The sequence below is a fragment of the Anser anser genome (genome assembly GCF_964211835.1).
Source record: "Anser anser genome assembly, chromosome: Z".
Lineage (NCBI taxonomy): Eukaryota > Metazoa > Chordata > Aves > Anseriformes > Anatidae > Anser > Anser anser.
This window is the reverse complement of record NC_139723.1, coordinates 67,610,958-67,634,537: the sequence shown is the minus strand read 5'-3', so window position 1 is coordinate 67,634,537 and position 23,580 is coordinate 67,610,958. Positions and strand designations below refer to the sequence as shown.

The window sequence follows — 23,580 nt, the reverse complement described above, 5'->3', positions numbered from 1 at the left end:
TGGTCGCTGCAGCCCAGACTGCCTCCAGTCTTAACCTCCTTAATGAGCTCATCCACACTGGTGGGCACCAGGTCCAGTAGCACTTCTCCTTTGGTTGGTTTGTCTAGTACCTGGACCAGGACATTACTAGGAGGTAAGTCTGAAATGAGATACCACTCCTAGGCTGCACAGAGACAGTACAACAGCAAAGAGGTTCAGAATGCTAATCTCACTATTTACCAGGATTATTACGATAAAACATAACGTGATACAGAATATTCACACACCCAGAAAAATCAGCAGTCAAAGGTGGAAAGGACTGAATGTGTGTGGAGAGGTGAAAAGAAATACAACAAAGGATCCTTATCCTGAAAACCCATCAATATGTCAATCAAATAAAATTCTGTCTACTAATACTTTTCATAAAGGAATAAAGAAAAGAGATATGCCAACAAGCAAAAGTACATCCCAAGAGCTGACAGCCCATAGATTTTCTTCCCTGGTTAAAAGAACCATGTTGGACTTACTATTAACATTTTTATGTTATTATTGTATTTCAACAGTCTCTTCCAAGCAATTTTGAACTGGAAAATAACTTTTCACTTCATTTTGTCATTCTGGATTTCTAAATGTCAAGGAATATTTCAGTTAAAATAACATCTAACTTTGAAGCAAATTCCTCAATATTCCATGACTGCTATCTGAAGCAAGTTTGAGAAGGCAGAGAGACCAGATGGCTAATCTTAATGATAAAAGATTTACAGTGTTTTGCCTTCAGTTACAAGAATGATATTGGACTTCTCATTTCTAGTATCAGCAAGATAGTAAGAAAATAATGACTGGTTAGGATATTAATTGACTTTAGGTGAGTGATCAAAATGTTCTGAAGAACTACTAGAAACAGAAAAACACATGCTTCCCACCCATCTTTAACCATGTAATGATACTGATAGCATAAAAAAGAATTTATGTTTTACTATTGCATAATTCTGACAGTTGCAAATGCACAGTATCAGCAAAGTCATAAGGTCATTTTACTGACACAGGGGAGAATGCATTTCTGAGATGGCGAAGCTGCTTGGACAAGATTAAAAACTGTGATTGCTTTACAAAACTTTTCCTAGCTATTCATTTCCAGCTTTTTCCAAGAATGGAAATTCCAAGAAGAAAAATACATTGCTTCACATCTGCAAATGCCCAGCTTGCCAAAAATGCAAATGCAATCACTATCTATGAATCAAAGACAAATGATGGAACGGTTGATGAGTAAGGACTTAATGGAAAATTAGACCTCTAAAGCTGAAAGTCAGTTGCCTTTGGTAGGGCCTCATATGCCATGTTTGTAACAGCAAGCATGTAAGTTATAAACAGGATGGTACCAAGAGGAACATAGTGATAAGAGGTAAATCATTTTATAGCCAATTGTGGTATTCAAGTCAGCACAAATGCTAAGATTTTATGAAGGCTGCCACCACTGCTACTACCAGAGGTTCAAGGAACGCTTCCTAACATCTTTCAAGATCAAATTTCTGGCCTTTAGGGAACGGAAAATAGATGTCAGTAACTAAGTCGCTAATCACAGCGTTACTAAGCATAAAAACAGTTCTTGTGCCAGTATCGACTGAGCCAGTTCTTTTTACGTTTCCTCAAATGTCCTGGACCCTACAAGGCATTGGACCCAAATGGTCATTTCAGTCCTACTGAAACATAGGCAAGCACGGGTCTTTCCTTAATAATATGGAAATCAAAACAGACTGCACTGAGGTGACTCATGAGATAACAGAGACATTAAACCAAAGACCAAAACACACATTGGCTTAGTAAGCATTTCCAAGGGGATACATCAGAAAATAAACTTCTGCAAACTAGGCTGTAAAGGGCAGAGGTTCAATATCGCTGAGCCAGCTAGCATCTTTTTCAGGCTCATTAAAGGAAGGGTAACTGAATAGTTTGCTTCAGAACTAACATAGAACAGGTTGAATTTTTAAAAAGCAATTAATTATGCAATTGTCTATCTACACTACAGCAAGTTTTGATACAGGGGTACGACTGATTTTGATCCATGCGTTGTCTTACCATGCCTTCCAAAAAATATTCTAACTTTTGGAAGATGAAAATTTTTGTTGTCTGCTTTGACATTTTTTTGTTGTCTGTGTGTTTTTCTCTCTCTCTCCCCCCCCACACCCCCCCTCCTTTTTTTTTAATATATATAAATCTTTATAATCTTTATAATCTTTCATTGTACTCAAATATAGTGGATATATATATATCACACCAATTTCCTGGTAAAATCCTGTGGTAACAGCCTGGTAAACAGACTCACTATCCTGAGGTTCCAAACCACTGACTTCTCTCTTTTGTGAAGCTTATCAGTATGTTTTGAACTTCTAGCAACTTGAGACAGACAACAGTATCAAATCAGGGGACACACACAATACAGAAGGGGAGAAGGTAGCTGCAGTAAGCCCTTTGGATGGTGAGTATCTCCTAGACTTCAGGAGTAGCTGGCAAAATGGGACACTGAACAATGAGCAATAATATCAAACCTGTGCTTTTCAGTTTATTTACAGCGTAGTTTTTCTTGTGTCGCATGCTAGTGAGGGAGGAATACTGTATTTCAAATTTCATAAGTCTGTTCACTAAAGCACAAGGAAAAAACTGAAAATTATGAAAGGTGATATAAAAGTAGATTTACGATACTGAGTAATTAGTGGACAAAACAGCCAAAATGATCACTATACCAGACATAAACCAAAAAACAGCCAGAGTGACTCAAGCAGAATGTTTTCTTCCTGACCACACAAAAGACACATATCTAATATCTCATTATCTGATTTGTACAGAGGTTCATATTGTAGAATAGAGAACGAAAAGGAGTCAGGGAAACCTCACTGTTTTCCAATATGAAAAGCAACAAATCACAACAGTTTCTTACACACACCCAATTCCTCTTTTCAGCCACATTTTCTAAGAAAAGCATCAGCTCTAGTTTGACTTTTTCAGAATCTACAAAAAAACAAACAAACAAACAAAAAAACCAACAAATTGTGAAACAGTGGATATTAGAGGTATATAAATCCATGGAACTTAGAAAAGAAAGGAACAAGGGACAGAATATAGGCCAGGAAGGAAAGGAGATCCAAACCCAATTGTCTGGTGCTGTAAATAAGCATTTGCTGAATTCACAGTATAGAGTTTCTTCCATTTAAACCGACAGATTTGTTCAAATAAACAAGAAGCCAGAAATTGCCTGAGCAGAGTCTATTTGAAAAAGCAGATTGTATTGTATGAATTGTTTGACATCCATGTGGTTTAATGATTGTTAAGAGATGAAAAGTAGGAAATTAAATAATTTTATAATTATAGGATATTTCAATTTCAGAATTCAATATCACTTTAAGACTATAGCAATCTAAAAGTGAAGGAGACATGAAGAAAATCTGAAATTTGTTTGGAAGCATTAGCAACATCTGCCTAAATGTCCATTTCAGCCTAGCTGCCTTGCTACAAACTGCTTTCAAGCCGCACTTTAACAAAGCATGCTCAAGTGGATCAGTACTTTGTATATTTTTAATTTCTTTCACATCACTGGACATGCTTACAAGAAACCTTACATTACAAGAGAAGTATGTGGAAAATGCCCGTTTTTTCAGTGTAAGTTAGGCCTTACGGGCCTTAGTTCCATTTTCAGTCTGAAAGGATGCATGTTTTTTGTTTCTTTTTTTTTTTTTTTTTAACCCTATCCATTATTGACGTTCTTAGGGTAATTTTGTGCAGGTTTCTGTTTGATATTCAAAGAAGTAGGTAATACCAGCAAAAAAAAAGCTACTTATATGGCCTATACTACTGAAAAATGTCTACTGATGAGTATAACCAGAACAGCTACCAGCAGATATATTCATTCTACTGTTATTCTTTTGTTTCTTGGCATTTTCATTTGTCAGAAATTTTCATAAATGAACACGCAGAATTTTACCATTATTGAATCTGTCAGGCTGTCTGTTGCCTAACATTCTTACAGCAAGTTCAGGCCTTCTGACTTTTAAATATTTAATTCATCATATTTCATTCTACAAGCCAGGGATACACCTGTCAACAATTTATGATGCAGTTTCAGACATAACAGACTAAGAATGATGAAAAACTGTAGACAGGAATTGGACAAGATCTTTCTAGCATTTGAGAAATGGAATTTCAGCCTATCGGACATCCTTCCTCTGCACTTCCTTTTTCCTATCTACATGAAACCCCATCAGATAAAGGTCTTATCACACCATCTTTATACAAACGATGAGAAATAAATACACACATGAATCAAAAATGAGAAGTAAATAAACAAAACAAAAAGATGTGTTTTGTTCTCTAAAACATTGCTAGCACCACTTGGAGAAACTTGAAGAATGTTTAGTTTAATTACGTGCGGAAGATTTACAGCATCAATTTTCACAGGCATCCAAGTGCGGAAGTGAGTTTCCCTAGAGAGTGACTGGGAGATGGCCCAGTGGACAGCTGGAAGGACCTTCCTGTGTTAGTATGGCACTCCAGATTTTCTGAACAGCCCTCTGGATGTACATCTTTTTTTGTATTGTCTGTTAAATCATGGGTGACAATTTGTGCGTCTAACTTACAGTTTAAGCGTATCTCCACTGCTGCAGATGTATTTTATACCTAGCAGTACATGGGCAGCTTGGCAATGGGAGCATGTGTGACTTCTATACCTGTTGGGGGTAACGGTGCCTGGGACCAAACTGCATGGTCCATCTGGGCTTCAGTGGAGGAATGAAGCTCCAGGAAGGTAGTATCATCCCTACTTAGGTCAGATCTCCAATTCTTATGGTTCTTGCCCACATGGAGATTTTCGTATGCAGACTGTGAATTTGAATATAATAAGACAAAATTGTTTCTTTACTTTTCCTTTTGTGTATTCAACAAAAAGTGCACTAGAATGTGGGATTGACTTTTGAATAGTGATATTTTTTTAAAAAATAGATCTTTTTCTGACCTTCTAATTTTTGAACCTTTGGATTCAAATGTACAACCTTTTCTATCATCAAGTCACATATTTTGAAATATGAGAACTGAATTGCTCAAGACTGTAAGACTTGATTTTGTACAAAAATGTCTGGATCTATGCCAAGTGGAAAATAATAGAAGTAGATAGATTTTTATGAATGAAAAAGGCTTAACTGAAACAAAAGTTATGACGGGGAGAAGAAAATAATATTTACACATACAATTTAATTCAAACAAAACAGGATGGTGTCAGATGGTAGTAATAATATTACAAATTGTTAAGACAAAAGGTGTCAATTATTGGAAGTGTGATTCATTTCATTCGGTCATATACACTATAGGCAATACAGGCTTTATAACACTGGCTTTTCACATGAAATTGAAGAAAATTTCTGAGGGCTAAATTGTATTTTTGGCACAACTGGAGTGCTTGGAAAAACTGAGATACAAAACCAAAACTATACTATATACATATGTCATACTATATAACATATACTATATGCTGTTTATAGATCCATACACATTCACAAAAGCACATTTGTCAAAATTTACAGGCATCACATATCTGACGTACAAAAAAAACTAAAAGGATTTACCTGTTATTAAAATAAATTCACTTAATTTCCCAATGTGTAGTACTTTAACAATCACTGTTCAAGTATCTAGTGATATACATGTTAATTAAACAGAATTTTAAGCGAAACCTGTATTAGGAAAGCTCCCTAAGATTCTCCGTTACAAAACATAACGTATCAAATCTCTTCTCTTTTTCAGATAACCATCTCTAGTAATTTAAATCTTGTTCTTGATCTTTTGACTGGCACCACTGGCAGGCTTCACTGCTCTTTTATTACATTTTATTTGTTATTTCTCAGAGTATAGTAGATGTTTTTTATAGCATCTGAATATAGATGCTATAACATAACGCTATAGATACTGAAATCTACAGCTCAAAAGCAAGGCATTTACAACATAACTAGATTTGTGATACAGTAATAAGTGTAATAAACAGCATAGGAGAGATTGAGCAAAGAAGGATGAAAGCTGCAATAACAATTCTGCAATTGCTCAGTTTTAGGTGTATAAATACATATTTCATATCAGGTTTTGAAGGAAAAAACTAAAATAATGTATTTTTCATGAAATTATAGTAAAATTAGGAAAATAATGGTTTTGTTGCAGCCTCACAAAGGCAAATTTTCTCAACATTCAAATTAGGAGGGTTATTTCAAACTCAATTAGATTTCAAGGTAAATAAGGAGGATAAAAGCTATGCAAAAGAAAATGGGGAAATAAAAGTAAACTCAACCTGAGGAGATGGACCCTAAATAGTAAGGCAAATACATAAAAGTATGACAAGAGGAATATAGGTGCTGGCTAAGTCAATGAAACATTCAGTTTCAAATGACAGCACTGCATACGTGCTTCACGTCATTACGTACATAAATTTCTGAGGCAATAAAGATGATGATGAACAGAAAGTTCTAAGAAGGAAGATGATCTTATCTAGAGGACGCTTCAACACAGCAGCTAAGTTGGTTTAGTAATGATTGGCTGTTTTTTCTATATATTACTCTTGGAATGAATTTCCTAAAAGGGCTTGCTGTTATCTGCCCTGATGTTTGTGTGGGTGAATGCTGGCAGCAGTTATGAGATGCAGGACAGAACACCACACAGATTTAATCACTGGGGTTTAGAAGGCAACATCATCCACCCAGCAGAGCTGGCACCACTGTGCCAGTTTTGGCCATAAGATATAGTGCATTCTACAAATGTAGCATCGATAGCCTTTTTGTTTTGAAATGCGTTGTGGCTCAAAGGAAAATACAGCTTGAATCCTACTGGACTAGATTTGTATATACTTCTTTTCCAACTTTTTTTTTTTTTTTTATCTCCAAGAGAATTACAGAGCTATTTGTAGAGCTTCATATAATTACACATAGAAATTTCTTCACAATGTTGACATTTGAAGAATATCATCTCACTGAAACTTCTTACACGAAAGTTACTGATACTGTTAAAGAAATTTGAGGATAAATTTCAAAATCATCCAAATTTTTCTTTATCCAAGTAAAACCTTTTTTTTTTTTTATTTTTCTAGCTTGACATGATTTTTAATTCTAATAGTTGATTTGAATACAAATTTTAAATGGCTGAATTGACATAAAGCATGATAAAATTACTGAAATTATTTTTTTCAGCTGATCTGCCCTGAATTTATTTTGAGATCTTTGACAAAAATACAGTTTTTTATAATTCTCAAGCAATCTTCTTCCTTTTTTCAATGTTTAACTCTTTCACAGAACAGGAAAAGTCTTTCTTAAATATCTATACCCCAAAGTATTTTTAACTCAGTGCTTGAGGTTTTGAGTTTATTACTATGAGAGTAATGTAAAATAGCACCATTAGGTGCTGGTATACAACCAGAAAAGAAATGGAGAAGCAAATTTAAGACATCAGTTCCTCTCTGTACTTCTTGAATACTAGAAAGAAAGGTTAGATGAGCAAAATCCATTTCTGCAGCTTAGCTTCTAAACTATACACTGTTCTTCTTTTTATATATAACCTATATGAAAATGTTTCATAATTTTTGATGAAAGAATAAATATTTAAAATACTGTATCATACTGTAGCCATGCACCTATTTACACAATACATGCACACCTCTTCACAGGATCACTAACCTCAACACTCAAAGGAGTGCAGAAATCTAGTTACATTATGTCTTTAGTAACATGGTTTATGAAACATGCTTTATTGCATATTAGCCTGAATTAAAACCCATCAGAGCTGAAATCTGATGGGAATCACAGTAACAAGGTTAAGTCATTTGTGCTGTCATCAGAAATGATGACGTTACTGTTCAGTGAATTAATGTATATGAAGTGACTAGATTTTGAGCACAAGATTCTTTGAATATTACTTTCATTTTCATTGCTGTGTTCTAACACATTATATTCCATACTGAACTTCTGTTTTGTACAAATACTTTCCTTATATCATAAAATAATGCTACAGTTACTAAATATTGTGTATTCATCATAAGCTAAATTAATTTCATTAGAAAGAATTAATATGGTTAAATATGCACATTGCAAATACCCCTATGCAAGTTAGATTCCATTTATATGTATTACTTATATCCAGAGGAGGTTTCATTGATAAAATTAGTGGCATCAAAAGCACATCTCCTTCTGAGGCAGGCATCTAAAATAGATGATATGCTATACCCTGAGAGCAAATATTTCTCTCCACTGAGAGTGTGAGGTTACAAGTTCAGGTATAGACACGTCAGACATCTACCTTTCATTGAGCTGAATCTGGTCTGTTACATCTTACAATGAAATTGTGCTTCTCAGGGAATTGCGTTGGAAGAAATATGTCCCTCATCTTGGAAAAAAATGCAGCCAACTAGTTCAACCATGTGTAATGGAAGGGAATAAAAGGGACTGTACTTCTATCTAGGCACTTCAATATTGATCCAGATTTGAGCATTTGGGCTACCTCTTGTCCTCAGTTGAACCAGCTGTAAATAAGCTTTGGTCATCCAAGTTGAGCTACCCATGAAGCTTGCTACACTCTCCCTTGTGCAATGCTAGGGATGGAAACCAAAGTGCCTCATCCCCATTGGCCTCATGACCTGGTGAAATTTGAACCCATAACCTGATAATCTACATATGTGCACAGGGAAAAGGCGTGAGAACAAACTGTGCTGTAAAGATGGGACCTTGTCTCCATGAAAATTGAGAGTGGATTATTTGGACACTGAAAAGAATGGCAGAAAACTAAATCATGTGCTTGCATGTAGTGAGATAAGAACATTATGTATGTGTTTTTTTTTTTTTTCCTGGAGAAATTGATGTAGCTTGAAAGACTGCATTTCTGAGGAAGCGCCCTTTCTTTGCTGGAGTCAAACTGCCATTTGCTGTCTGGCAAGTCTCACAATACTTTTTGTTTGTTTGAAAAATAATAATATTATTTCAAGACAGCAGTTCTTATCACATTCATGTTAAAGTAATTGAATTTTATGTTGGCAAGGCTAATGCTTCTGCTGTAGAAAAATTCAGAGATGAGACCATGCCTAAAGTTTGTATTGGCAAGAACAAACAGGGAAATGGTTCTATAAGATCACTGAGTCAATTTGCAGTGGCAGAAAAAAGGTAACTATACTGGGTATCGTCTTAAAGAGTACTTAGGAAAAAAAACAGAGAATTTTGTCACTGGATAAAAACCTTGGCGTGCACATGTCTTGCGTAATGTCCCAGACTGGTCTCTCTGTTCCAAGGACACAGTGGTGTTTGAGGAAATATAAAGATTGGCAGCTAAAATGACCAACGAATGGAGCTGCAGCCTTATTAGGAAAGTCTAAGAAGGCTATAACCCTTCAGTTTTGACAGAAAAAAGTCTAGAAAGTTATGATTTAGCTTTACAAATAATGCAGTTGGTGGATAAAGTGAATGCAGTATCCTTCATCAAATGCCATAATGACAAAACTAAGGGACGCTTTTTGAAACTAGTAGGATGTAGGATGCCTGCTGGAAGCACAATAAAAAAGTACTTTCTGACTTGGCTGGTACGGTTGTCAGAAGACTGTGGAGGAAGACAGTACTAGCAAATTCAAAAAGGTTAGACAAATCTGTGGGCAGCAGGTCCTTAGATGGGCTCTCAAGGAAACAGGCAAGGATGAACCCAATAGCATCCCTAATACCATGGTAGAAATTGGACAGGCCTTCATGTTCTGTCGCCACTGCTGAAGAAAGAATACTAGGCTACGACTACTTTCACTAGAAAAAATAGTATTTCTTCCTATTGTATTGAGAGTATAACTTTAACACTCCACAATCTGGAAGACAGTAAAATACTGGCTGTGCAGTGTTCCTCATTAGCACTGACACTGGGAGAATAAAGAAGAGCACATATATCACCACAAATTTCTAGGGCCTTTGTGATTTGGGATCCACACTGCTTATGAAGGCCTATTTTGCCAAATGAATTCAGCTATGAATTCCACCAAAGTCAAACTTCATGCAGAAAAGGTCATTTTTAGCTTGCAAGCTTTGTTCAGCTTTTACAAATCCCCTAATTCTGCATGCCACATTTAGTACTTCAGCATCCCCATGAGTTTGGACACTGTGTAGCTTGCTTTGAGCTTTCCAAATGGACTGTATTCAACCTCTTCAGCTACTAAATGCATAATTGAAAATTACGTGAGCTCCCAACCCTCTTTTGTTCAAGAGTGGTTTCATAAGCTAAGGTAACAGGAGACAGGTAATATCAACAACAATGATAACAGGCACCCACCTCCCACAAACAAACATAACACTGGAGAGGAAAAAAAAAATAAATTATTCAATCCAGGAATACAAACTCCTGATTTCTTCAGCAGTCTAGTGGTGTGCATACTGTCAATATAATTCACAGTTACATTTATATACTGTTCTCTGCCCTGTAGACAAATATTCTTTCAGGAATATTTTTTGCTGTTGATTTTCCCAGGACTGGGATTCCTAGTCTGAAAGTCATCAGTTACTTCAAATAGAGGCCTGATGCCAATAACCTAGAGTTATACAACTCATACAATGGCATTTATTATACATTTTTATCACCTTCATACTGGCAATAGGCTTGCTAGCACCAAGTGATTAACAAGTATTTAAACTGCTTGGGGCTACTCAGTCTCTAAACAGTGTGATACAGCCACTGCTTCCTCGTGTCAAATGACTGGGTTCCAAAAGACTGGGGTATGATCGTAGCAGAGTTCTACTTTGTGCAATGTTTAGATTGGGAAGTCACTGTGGCTACCTCAGGTCAGCACAGCTGGATCTCATCCCAACATTTTGCACTAGTTCTTCTGCCCCAGAAACAACACTATCCACTGAGGTCAGGCCACAAGTGTTTTCTTGTCCCTATTCAATAAAAGTTTTTTTAGAATTCCTATTGTGATCTACATGTTAAGGGTACAAGCAGAAAAAGTTCATCAAATACATCCGTTTTATCCCACTTACCCACAAATATGTTACAGACTGAGAAAGTTATACCTCACAACATCCTTCAGCTATTTCCAGTCTTCCAAACTTCCTGATATCACTAACAGTATTACCCACTTCTGGCATTAAATAAGAACAGATATATTGTTCTACAGAATAACACAAATTGAATCAGTGAAGGCCTCTGCTTTGAGGGCAGCAGGGAGACTGGTATGTGCCCTTTGCAGATCATCCAACCGTAAGTTCCAAAAAACAGCAAAGCATGAATTGGCATATATTATAAAAAATAAATAAAGACAGGAGAAGGCCAATCCACAAAGTAAACAGATAGCTACCAGTCCAGACTCACCAGGTATGTTGCAGAAAGGATTGTGGCAAAATGCTGAGACTTATTAGATCTTCGGACTAATTATCATGAAAAAATAAAGAAGTTCTAATATCTTTTCAGCTGCATGTTTTCCAGCACATATTCCAACAGTTTTGCTGTTGTCCAAAAACCCTGGCTACTTGCTTGACTTTCTCTTAGTTCCTTTCTTAAGCTTTCAAAACTGTATTTCAGTTCTTCCAAAATCATATATTTGACACATTCAAACTTTTGATTCATTAAAAAACAAAACAAAAAGAACAAAACAAAAAGAAAACAAACAAAAAACAGAAAGCGCATTTCTGTGGAAAACATTCTTATTCCACTGCTGCTATCCTCTTCAGTGGCACATAGTCAAGAAAACAGTCATATTCTTATTTTAGTATGTATACTGCTCTCTCAATCAACATTTTGCATTAAAGAAAATTTGCTTATTACTTTGTTATTTCTTCCCAGGAACAGCAAGACAAATTAATTTTCTGCTACTGAAAAGCCTGTACAACCATTTTTCTATTCCAGACTATTATCTAAAAATGTTCTGATTCACAACCACACTTCACAATCACATCTTGAAGTTATGAATCAGTGGCAGAATTAAGTTACATTAAATTGATAGGTATTAATTCTTAAATAAGTCACCTTCCTCATTATTTTGCATAAAAACAACCATCTGCTTTTAATTCTGTCATTATAATAACAGATGAAATTTTCCCAGGTGTTTCAGGAACAGGTTTGCCTACAGACCCTTCTACCACGTTAAGCAGCAGCCAACCCCAACTGAGCTAACTTGCAAGGGGAAACACCAGCACAGCTCTCCACCTGGGATCACCTGTGACACCTCTGAGCTGGCTGGTGTACCCGCTAAGAGTGGGTGATACCATTTGGATGCTTTGTAATGCTGCTGCTGAAAATAACATGATTTTACCATATACATGTTGGGAGCCTGGATTCTGTTCTTCATGAGAAATTGACACACGCAAATATCCTGGGACCATTTCTATCAAACACTTGCAGGAGGGATATTCATACTTCAGTACAACCTTATGACTGTCCTGTGCTCCTGGGAACCAAAAAGCTCGCTGCAACTTTAGTTTCTTTTTACAATCTCCCATCTTCTCTTTACTACAGCTCTTCCCTCCTCCTCCGGCCCAGAGCAGGATTGTTGTGAAATGTTAATAGATAAAGAAAATGATGTGCTGTATCTCTCCCTGCCTCCCAGCCCAAATATCCATCAGTGCTGCTGACTTTATCACATTATTTATTGTTAAGCATTTTGGTATTGTTTAATATTACATCAAGATTGTTCTGATGGTATTCTGCCTCACCAAATGTGAGGGAATGGCACTGACCCATGGAGCCAAACCCACAGGCTCTGAAATCTGGTAATTAAGAACCCCAAGGCGCCTCATGGAGGTAATTTGGAAATCATGCATGCTCAGATCCACTATATAGGTTCCTCAGCTGGAGGTGGCTGGGGTGTGGTTGGGCTGTAGCTAGTGGTGAGCTTAGGTGTGGAGGAGCTGGTGGTGGGGGGTTCCCTGTCCTCTCATTTCTCTTGGTTTCCCACTTGGGCAGGGCTGGTCTGGCTCAGTTGCACATAAAGAACAGAATGTGCCTCATCTAGACAGCTCCCAAGGATCTCCCTGTGAGCCACATCCTGAGCTCAGGTAATGTTTCCAAACTGCACGGTAGGAGATGACTCTCAACTCACAGCTAGCAGAAAATGGAATCTTCCATTGATCCACCAGATCAATGCACTAACTGAAAGCGTTGGCAGAAAAAGGGACACAGGTAGCTGTTTTAAACCATAATTGGCGGTCATACCAGACTGCATATATCAGCTCAGATTTTTTTTTATTTTTCACAACTTAATGGAATCAGTCAAAAAAGATAAAATTGACAGGAAGATGAAATAATCAGAAGGATACCAGTTCATTTGCATATCTTTACATAATAATTAAGGCATGCATGTTTTAGCTCACTACCTTGGAGACACATAATCTATTATAGCACTTCCAGGTGTTATTGTTTTAGTAGCATGCAGTGTAACACTTCAGTGATATATAATTCACCAACTTTTTATTATTACTTTACTGCATTTTAATAAAGATAAAGAGCCGCTGTTTATTGCAGTCATTTCAGCAAAACTCTTCCAGCTTCTGAAATCAACTGAGACTACTATTTAGTTAGAGTACTGCAGTTAGTTTTCTTTTACTATAAGATGTTCTTAGTTAAAGGACAACTGGAAAAAATTACTTGCTTTAATGATAGTAATGACATGACTTGGAATGACTTAATTCAATACTATTTGAAACATAAAGATTTGAATAGGCTAATGGAACGTTAGCCTACTAACTGGACATATTAGCTCATATTCAATTATGTTAACTTGATATATTTGCTCACAAAAAAAATTAGTTACTATTCTATCCCACAGTCACATCAGCCATTTATTTCTAAGCAAAGGCTATATTTTAAAGTACATCATTTTATATATCAGTTATATAGTCCCGAACAATTAGTTTATTATTTTATTTATATAAATGACAGTGTTTTTATTAAAAAAAAAAAAAGTAGAGAGAAGAAAAAATGTGGGAGATATTAACAGAGAACTTTGAATTTATTTATTTATTATACCTAATAGAAAATTGTCCTGTTTGTCTCTAACAAGCTATAGAAAGCAGAAGTTTCTCCAAGAAAAAAAATAAACACTGAGCTTTAACAATTACTAACTGAAAAATTAGCAAGAGTCATACACACAGATCACTTTTACAATCTGTTTCTACTCCTCCAAGCATCTGAGTGCAGGGCAAATGCATCAAATGTAACACAACACAGTCTCACTCATGCCACTGTGAAGTCTGTCTCCTCCCAGAACACTTTTCTCTACAGTCAGTCTATTTATGCAACAAAGCGACATGTAAGCATCCTAAAATAGCTCATGCAAACTATAGCTCCGTTTTAACATCCAGCCTCCAGAACTGCAAGCTGTATATAATAAGCTTGTTGCTGAAGTAAATCTACTGAAGATTTTTAGAAAGCATCTGTAAGTGCAAGTACTGAATCTGATTACTAAATGGAAAAAACTTACGTAATGCCTCTCATTAAAAAAATACTACACACAGCGTAATGTACAGGAAAAAAAATACAGAATTTTGTTTCTTACTTTTAATTGTGAAACAGCCAAACAACTTCAATAACCATGCAAAACCTATCAAATCAAAGTTAAACCCTGTGACTTTCTTGGGACATGTTTATGTGTCATTATAGGAAGGGAAACTTGAAAGAAAAAAGCCAAACACGTTACCACATTGCATCGGCAGTCCTTAAGGAGCTGGTAGATCGGGATCTTGGCTTCATAACAATGCTCATTTTGAAAAAATTCCTCCAGTCTTCCTAGCACTCAAACATCAGTTTTCCTTATAAAGCTCAAAGTACTCCATTTCAAAGTGTCTTTCAAAACCTTCTTTAAAAAAAAAAAAAAAAAAAATCCTTCAAATGCTTTTCCTGTAATAATCCAGGCTCTGGAGGAAGAATTCTAACACGCTGCAACTCCTTCCCTTTTTACACTGAATTTACTCTAGCACTGTGCTGTTCGGAAATGACAGTGCTTTTCTCTTCTGCCTTGTATTACCCTGGGAGGAACTAGTCTATTTTGAATCTATTCTCCCTGTAGGTCACATGGGAACCAAGGCAGCTGAAAAGAGTCTCTATCTCTTTCTTGCAGGCTGATAACAACAGGTTTAAAGGTCAATCATATTTAAAAAAAAAAAAAAAAAAAGGAAAAAAAAAAAAAGGAAAAAAAAAAACAATGAAAACAATGTTGATGGACAAAGAATGAAAGGAAAAGACGAATGTAAGGTACAGTAACATTAGCGAGCTCATAGGGAATTTCCATTTAGAGACTTCCTAGATAAATTACTCTTTGTGGAGTAAAGAAAGGAACAAAGATCTTACGTTCCAAGCTAACTAAGGTCTTACCTAGAAATGTAATTCTTCCTTTTCCTTTTCTCCTAACCCTTGCCTCTACTAGGTACTGTGAATAAGTACTATTGTTTAACTTCACAAACCAGAAAGCATTCCCTCTTTGAAAGAAATTCAAAACACTGTGGGGAAGTTCAGTAAAAATAAAATTCCTTGTTGACTGTTAAAGTCAAACACACATACAGACAGCTATTGTTATAAACCGGTGAAGGACAAAATACCTCAGCTAAAGAACTCTAACATGACGTCCTCTGTCCCATGCTGCAGAAAGAGATTTTTGCGTGTTTTAATACGTACATTAATAGTTATGCATTTCAAACAACTGAACTTGCATTTATAATTTCTAGACAAAAACTTATCATAAAAGCTTTGAGAGCAAATTCCTTTTAGGAAATATAAGTCTAATTTGACAATTTTAGTGTTAAAAGAGGTAAAATATACATGTAGAGAACTGGGTAGTGAATATACAAGTTATGCATTTTGAATTTCCTCTAAAACTTTTTATAATTTTTTTTTTTTAAACTGAGTAATTGCTCAACAAGTGGTTACAAGCATAATAGCGATTTTTTGTACAATGTTACAAGTGCTGTAGCATATTACTTTTGACTAAAGCTTGATTAATAAAAAAAAATGCAGTAAAAATGTTATTTCTAAAAGGTATACAGATTTGACAAATAGAAGGAAAACATGATGAACAGGTTCTGCACTAAAATACAAAACCATTCATCAAATAAAAATGTGCATAAAGTGTGTAAAGCTTTCTGGAACCTTTGCACTTTATAACAGTGCAATAAAATGCATTACAAACTACACTGTGTATCAACAAGAAAGATCCTAACTGCCCTGGAGGCTTGTGCCATTCATTTGCATATAAAGTGCTCCACAGCAGCAAAAGGAATGTTAATAAGGTTTCACGCTAAGCATTCTGTTCTTCATGTTTTCTGGCATCTATCTTTCAAATACCATCTACTGGTTAATACAAGACATTTTGTAAGAGTTCTGTGAAATCATAAAAGTTAACCTCAAAGAATGGAAAAAACATCTGTGATAAATTTAGCTCAAAGGGTCATGCAGTCATGGGACCTTTAGTAACAGTTGAGTCTGTCACTGTGTGCAGGTTACAGGTCTGTAATAGTGGAGTTAAATGTTGTTTAACATGGACTCACCATGTTGTGAAACTTTTTTATTCTTTAAACAGATAGGATAGATCATGAAGAAAACCAAAATCAGTATGAAATTGAGGTGATGGGCTATTACAGAATAGATGGTCATTTTAAAGCCTTTTTTAAGGTTTGCCTTATTTATTATTTATTGTTTATTATTATTTTTTGTTGATAAATATCAACATTATTCCCATATCAATGAAGGAATGCAAAATAAATAAACAGATCCAATAATTTCTAATGGATTAAAAAATTTCACAGTACTATCCAGTACTATACTGGAATGGAATATTCAAGGATTACTTCCGCTGAACAATGAAGTATGAATCTCAGGATGGTTTGCTGTCAAAAGTGTATCAATCCAGATGCTACCATCTACTTACAGTTAATAAATATATAAGCATAAATACACTACCGTATATTTATATACTAAATATTGCTATATTTTATAAATGAACTATAGTTATAGGTATTTATATTTAAGCTAATATTTTGTCAATGCACCATCCAAAAATGCCTGCTGGAGATGCAGATCAGCAATGAAGGTAAAACACAATAAAAACCTGTTGCTAATTTGCTTTCTGTTTTGGTCACTTTCATTGGCTCCATAGAAATAAAGTTCAGCCCTCTAAGTACCTTTTCACTAAAATTCCAAAACTGACCTAGGTACAGATAAAAAAACATAGATACACATCTACTTTAGGTCCATTTAGGTCTTGGTACAGGGTTAAATAACATAAACTCAATCGTGAGAAATTGAGAGACAAATTAAGAGAGTAAAGCGATATATAGCCATTCCACCACGATAGCAACAGAAAACTGTGTTATGAAAGTATTAATTATTAAAATAGCCAGTAAGGAGCCATGAGCAGTAGCAGTAAATTAAATTTCTCAAAGACACAAGAAATCACAGTGACAGATCCAAAATCATCGTAAGAGCTGAGACACACGTCAGCAGATGGAGAATATATCTAATGTCATTTGAGGCATTCTTTTTTTCCCAGAACAATATATTTTGAGTAAGAGCTATTGCATGTCATACTAAATCCAGAATGCCAAAATGCAAATTATGTACAAAGATAAAATTAAAATACTTTAAAGAAGAGAAATATAAGCATATTTGTTATTGAACCTTGAAGGTTTATAAGCAGATGTGCATGGTTTTACAGATGAACATATAGTGTATGCATTGTACATGAATACAAGCATATATTTGAGACAAATGCAATAGCCATTTGTAGCATCTGATTTGTACATGCAATTCTGTAACTTAAAAAATATACATTTCTTTTCCTTTTTAGAATCTTTTTTTAGGGTGTCAGTAATAACACAAGAAATAAAACTGCTCTTGAACTGAGCTCTTGATGGTACGCTATCACAATTAAGGCAAGTGTTGCCTGCATAATGAAAATAAGGCAAACAGATTTTAAGACAAAGAGAACACTATGAGATGGTTCCATTCAGTGCTGCTACACACTAATAACAAAAGCAACAGTATTTATTATCTATGTGTATCAGTTGACCAGTGTTTTTATCATATAGTCAAGCCCTCCAAAGGAATTAAGACAGCAATTATAAAATATGTGCAGGATTTGAAGGCGCTTGTATCTTAGTTACTCAACCTCAAATTAGTAAGTAATTGAATGAATACCAGTGTTGCATTACACAAAGCTGAAAATTAAGGTGAATTGGAAAAAACATGGCTTAGGGAATGAGGCACAGGCTGTATTGGTTTGTTCGTGTTTGGGAACATCTTTGTCTTGAGAGTCTGGAAAGTTTGCTTAACCATTCTGAGTTTTGACTTCATCAATTTGTAAATTGAACCAGCAATGTGCACTTGCAGCCCAGAAAGCCAGCTGTATCCTGGGCTGCATCAAAAGCAGCATGACCAGGAGGGTGAGGGAGGTGATTCTCCCTCTCTGCTCTGCTGTTCTGAGGCCCCACCTGGAGTGCTGCATTCGGCTCTGGAGCTCCCAGCACAAGAAGGACACAGAAGTATTAGAACAAGTCCAGAGGAAGGCCACAAGGATGATCAGAGGGCTGGAGCACCTCTCCTATGAAGACAGGCTGAGGTAGTTGGGCTTGTTCAGCCCGAAGAAAAGGCTCCGGGGAGACCTTACAGCGGCCTTCCAGTACCTAAAGAGGGACTGCAGGAAAGCTGGGGAGGGGACTCTTTGTCAGGGAGTGAAGTGACAAACTACAAGGAGTAGTTTTAAACTAAATAAGTTAAATTTAGATTAGATATTAGGAAATTATTTACTCAGAGGGCAGTGAGTCATTGGAGAGGTTGCCCAGAGAAGTTGCGGATGCCTCATCCCTGGAAGTGTTCAGTTGGATGGGACTTTGAGCAACCTTGTCTGGTGGGAGTTGTCCTTGCCCATGGCAGGGGGGTTGGAATTAGATGGTCTTTAAGGCCCCTTCCAATCCAAACCTTTCTATGTTTCTGTGAAATTAGGTATAATGCACATCATGCTACCTGAAAAGCACTTGGACAAAAAAAGGACTGAAAGCATGCTACAGGTGTTATATACAAGTTGAAGAAATAGATTCAAAATACTCCTTTCCTAAGACAAAGCAAAAAATCTGTAGTCTTTTAAGACTTGAATTTAACATTGTAATTTAAAACTGCAACAGTGGAAACCATTTTTCTTGTTTACTACAGTGACAAATTCAGGAATTTCTAATTCTAATTTCTAATATACATTTCTTTAGGAGACTTAGAGACACTGTCAATGTATCAGGAGAAACAGAATCCTGGAAGGCTAAAATCAAGTCTTAACATGTAAAGAATGACTGAGCTTTTAAGTATGTTGTTTGGAATTCACATTAGCAAATGAAAGGTATATGACACACTTCTGCTTCTTCATGTGCAGCCTCATGAATCTATTTCAGGTAGGATTTCCTATTCCGTCATGAATCTATTTCAGGTAGGATTATCATTATATCTCTAAAAACCCAGAGCTTGCTCTTTCATTCAGCACTGCCCCAGTTTTGTTTAGCTACTATTGCAGCTGGTCTTTTACAAATTTTGTGCCCTTCCTTTCTTTTCTTCATACATGCTTTCCAGCTTTTATGTTTACCCTAAATTGTTTTCAGTTTAGAAAGAAGTATGAACTGAGACCCAAATTTAACCTTTCTAATTTCTAGGAGCTCTTACTCCACAACAAAAACAAATTTCCTCACAAGTTAAGACCATACCAGTTAGTTTTGCTAAATTGTGGGTTGCAGAGTTCATCCACAGCACTAGTTTATCCTCTTAAATTCTAAATGGCCGTACAAGATTGAAGGACAGAAAAGATTAGCAAGATGTTCTTATATTACCTGTGCATGGGTGGGCTTGAGAACTAGTAATGCAAGTGTTGGTTCAGAAGAGATATCTTTCATTAATAAGAATTAGCCATAGAATTAGAGAAGGAAATGTTTGACGCTTCAGAAGATTGTACTTTGCTCAATGTAAGTAATGATTTCAAAAATACTCTTTTGTAGGATGTTGACAGAATGCCAGAGAAACAAACTCTGCTGTTCATTTTTAGGTAACAGCATATTCCCTTCTGACTGAAGCTTATATATCAAAGAATAAAAAGCTATATATAACTGCATAAGTAAAATAACAGACAAATATAATAATAATTACATCTTAGTATTCCTAAGAATGAAAAAAAAAATCATTTGGACATGCTTGAGTTGGCCCTGCTTGAGGAGGGGGATTGGACCAGATGACCTCCAGAGGTCCCTTCCAATCTCAACCATTCTATGACTCTGAAAAAGGCAAACCCAAGGGCACAGAAGAAATACAGTCAGTAATGTTTTGCTCCTATAGTCATTTATATTTAGCTGCCTAGATCAAACTACCTGACTTATGAATAAATATGGTTTATTTGCTCAGTGATTACAGTGTAAATAAAGTTACTGTGTGCTCTAACAAAGCTTTATCCAGACTCAAGCACGTAAAACTCCTCATAGGTAGCATAGCAAAGAGAGGCCTTGTGTGAGGATACCTGCCATAATACCTTTTTTTGTGGATACTAAGCTGTGGTACCCTTTGAAACTGTCTGGTGTTGCTGCCTGAGCTGTACCATAAGAAGCAGATGAGAGATGTTTTAGGGATAGGGCTTAGAATTTCCCACTCCCTAAAAGCAGAAGCCTGGTTCTTAATATTCTGGAGTGCAAAAGTGTTCCTCTGCCCTTATTATAGACAAGTTTTCATTTAATCCATTCCATTATTCAACTGGAGATTAGTAAATTCAGTACTAACTGATCACTATCCATCTAGGCTCAGTTGTTGTATCATAGTAGATACAGTATCTGTGTACTTCATCTGCTAGCGATAAAAAACAAAAAAATAAACAAGGGATCATTTTTTATATACTGGATTTTTTTTGTCTTTACATTCTAGGAAATGTGATCTCATGATATCAGCTATGGCTGTGGGCAATGCTTAGGGCTTTTTTTTTTTTTAATAGTTTAAGGCTGAAATAAAAGCTACCTATGAATGTTGGACTGGAAGATACTGGAAAATTTAATACTGGAAAACAGTGAGTAGCCTAAAAATAAATACTAGCCCACTGGAAGATTTTGGACTTGAGCTGAGCTAAGGCTCCCTAGCGTATCAGGCTGTTTTTTGTTGTTGTTTTGTTTTTCCTTTTATTTAAATAAGATACATACAGAACAAACAAACAACAGATATTTAAACACTATATATAACATAAAAACATAGTTTGCATTATAAAATACAGTCATGTCGGCTCCAAATGGATATACTGCAATAATTACAGAAGTAATTATGCTGTTAGAGGGAAAATCTATTGACATTTCCATCATACCTTCTGTTTATCAAGGGTTCATAGCTCATTAGTAACTATTTGCTAGACACAAACTTGGATTACAGTGTCTCAGCTAAACAGTTTCTTAAAAAATAAACATAGGGGACTTAAACTTAAGTCACTACAGAGCTAACCAGCAGCTATGTTTTCCAAGTGCAATACGACAGTCTTTTTGGCTTAGAAAAGGTAAAGACTAACATTTTTTCTCTTTTGTAAATGAAGCAGTGACTGCTAGTCACGGTGAGTGACTACTGTAACAGTAGTCCCCACATTCCCTTTACAAAGATTTCATAATTTGGGCTGGTCCTGGACACAGTTACTGTTAAGTGACAATAATAATCAAATACTACTTTGTAGGATACAAACCCTTCATTGTTGTTGAGAATTGGGTAGTTTTGCTACTATCACTCAAACACTTAGGAGAGACACCTGTGAAATGCTTAGGAGTACCACCATTTCAAGAAGACAATATAGTAATATTTCAACAATACAAAATATGCCACAATTTCAAGAAGACAAAACTTATATATGTAACTTGAAAATTAACTGATCCACTTAAATTTTAAGTATGTTAGCAAATCTTATGTATTAAAGGACTTCTAAAAATATTTTATGTTGTTCAGAACAAAAAATCTACCACCGACAACAAAGCCGTTTTCTCCAGCCACATATACTCTGCGATGATTGTGTCTCAGTAACGCTTTTGTCTTTTTGGAAGCTGTGAAGAAATCAGCTTTTACTATCAGAAAGTCTTCCTAAAAGCAAACAAGAGCTATGGTATTGACAGCTGTGTAGCAGCACAGTTCTCTAAATGAGAGGGGAGTGGATTTCCCCATGTTCTTCACTAGAATCTTGGCATCCAGAGGTATTGGACCATGACCTGAGTGAGTCATACGTGGATAGAATTCCTGCTTGGTTGAATGACATCATACACACTTTTATGTCCTTCTGGAAAATGTGAGGAAAGAAAATTAAATTTAAATCATTTGCTCTGCTACCGAAATTTTCTTGAAGAGGATTTACATCTACTGGTGTCTGGTCATTTGTGTTTCCATTTAAACACAAATCCAAAAAAATCCACTGAAATGTATATAAATTTCTCAAATCTTGTTTATCTCCTATTTGTTTTTCAGGTATGGGAACCTCCAAAGACTTACTCTAGATGGTATAACTGAGAGAGAGAGAAACCCCATGCATTTCATGCTCATAAACTCAAATCTGTGATTAAAACAAATAATAAATTAATATGTTTTAGAAAGGCGGCAACTCACAAGAGAGCATTCTATGAGCACAAATCAAGGTCAAATTCTGAGTACATTACTTGCCATGAATTATTGACTGAGATCTAAACGAGGAACACCAAGAAAGGAATTTTCTCACTAGCCTTGAGCTGTCGGAAGATTTGGATACTGATTTAAGCTGGTCAGCAAGGCTCTGTTTATAGACAACTCTGATAGGTACTTTCAGGGGCAGTCTATTTCCATGATTTAGACATCTATTTTTAAGACAGAATTATCTGTTCCTCACAACTCTCTATCTGTCTGTCTGTCAACTACAGAGGATATCTGCCTATTTTACACTAGGAACCTAGTTTTTGGGCGTTTCAAGATGTGCTTGATAAATCTGTAAGTTGCTATAACACGCTTTTTTTCCCCCCCTGTTCACGCTCTTACTTGGAGCAGTTGAACTCAATGTAGACAGGATTAAAGTTTTTCTTTATTTTTACAGAAATGTAGGTTTTAAAACATTTTTTTGATTTTGCCTCACATCTTATCGTATTTGGAACAAGTGAAGGAAGAACAATGTCAAGACATTGCCTCTCCAGTTCATACTAATGAATTAACCACCCAGGTTCGAAAAAGCTACACCTCTAACCTCTCAGCCTTTCCTTTCCAGTGGGTGGGAGAAGTGATGAACAGGAATATGTATATGGTATGTCACCTATGTTTAGCACTGAAACTTACCTAAGACAGATTTCTCCTGAATACCCAGACATCTGGAAGAGGAAATATAGAAGTTTCTCATACTCACTGATCCTAATTTTCTCTTCATTTTAGGACAAATTTATTAGTTCTGTCTGAACTCTTTATTTCACTTTTCCATGTGAATTTTTCCCCTTTTAGACAACTTATCAGGCATAAGAGCACATTGAAAAACAAATCTGAAAAAAATGTTGGCCACACTGGCTGTTAAATACCACTGGCAGAAATGCCTATAGCCAGAAACTTTGTGGTGCTGTGGATATATAAATCGCATAAATTCGATGC

At 35.9% G+C, this 23,580-nt stretch overlaps 1 protein-coding gene across 9 annotated transcripts in view; it reads right to left on the bottom strand.

Annotated features, from left to right (window-relative positions):
• The window catches only part of PDE4D (phosphodiesterase 4D), a 636,407-nt gene that overhangs the window by 143,450 nt on the left and 469,377 nt on the right, over positions 1 to 23,580 (bottom strand). The window contains exon 1 of one of the 9 annotated variants that reach the window (XM_083816172.1): positions 14,651 to 15,040. The exons of the other annotated variants lie outside the window; for them this stretch is intronic. Within the exon in view, the coding sequence (XP_083672298.1) occupies positions 14,651 to 14,715 (65 nt within the window). The 5' untranslated portion in view covers positions 14,716 to 15,040. Of the gene's footprint in view, positions 1 to 14,650; positions 15,041 to 23,580 lie in introns of those variants that run through there. 9 annotated transcript variants of the gene reach the window in all.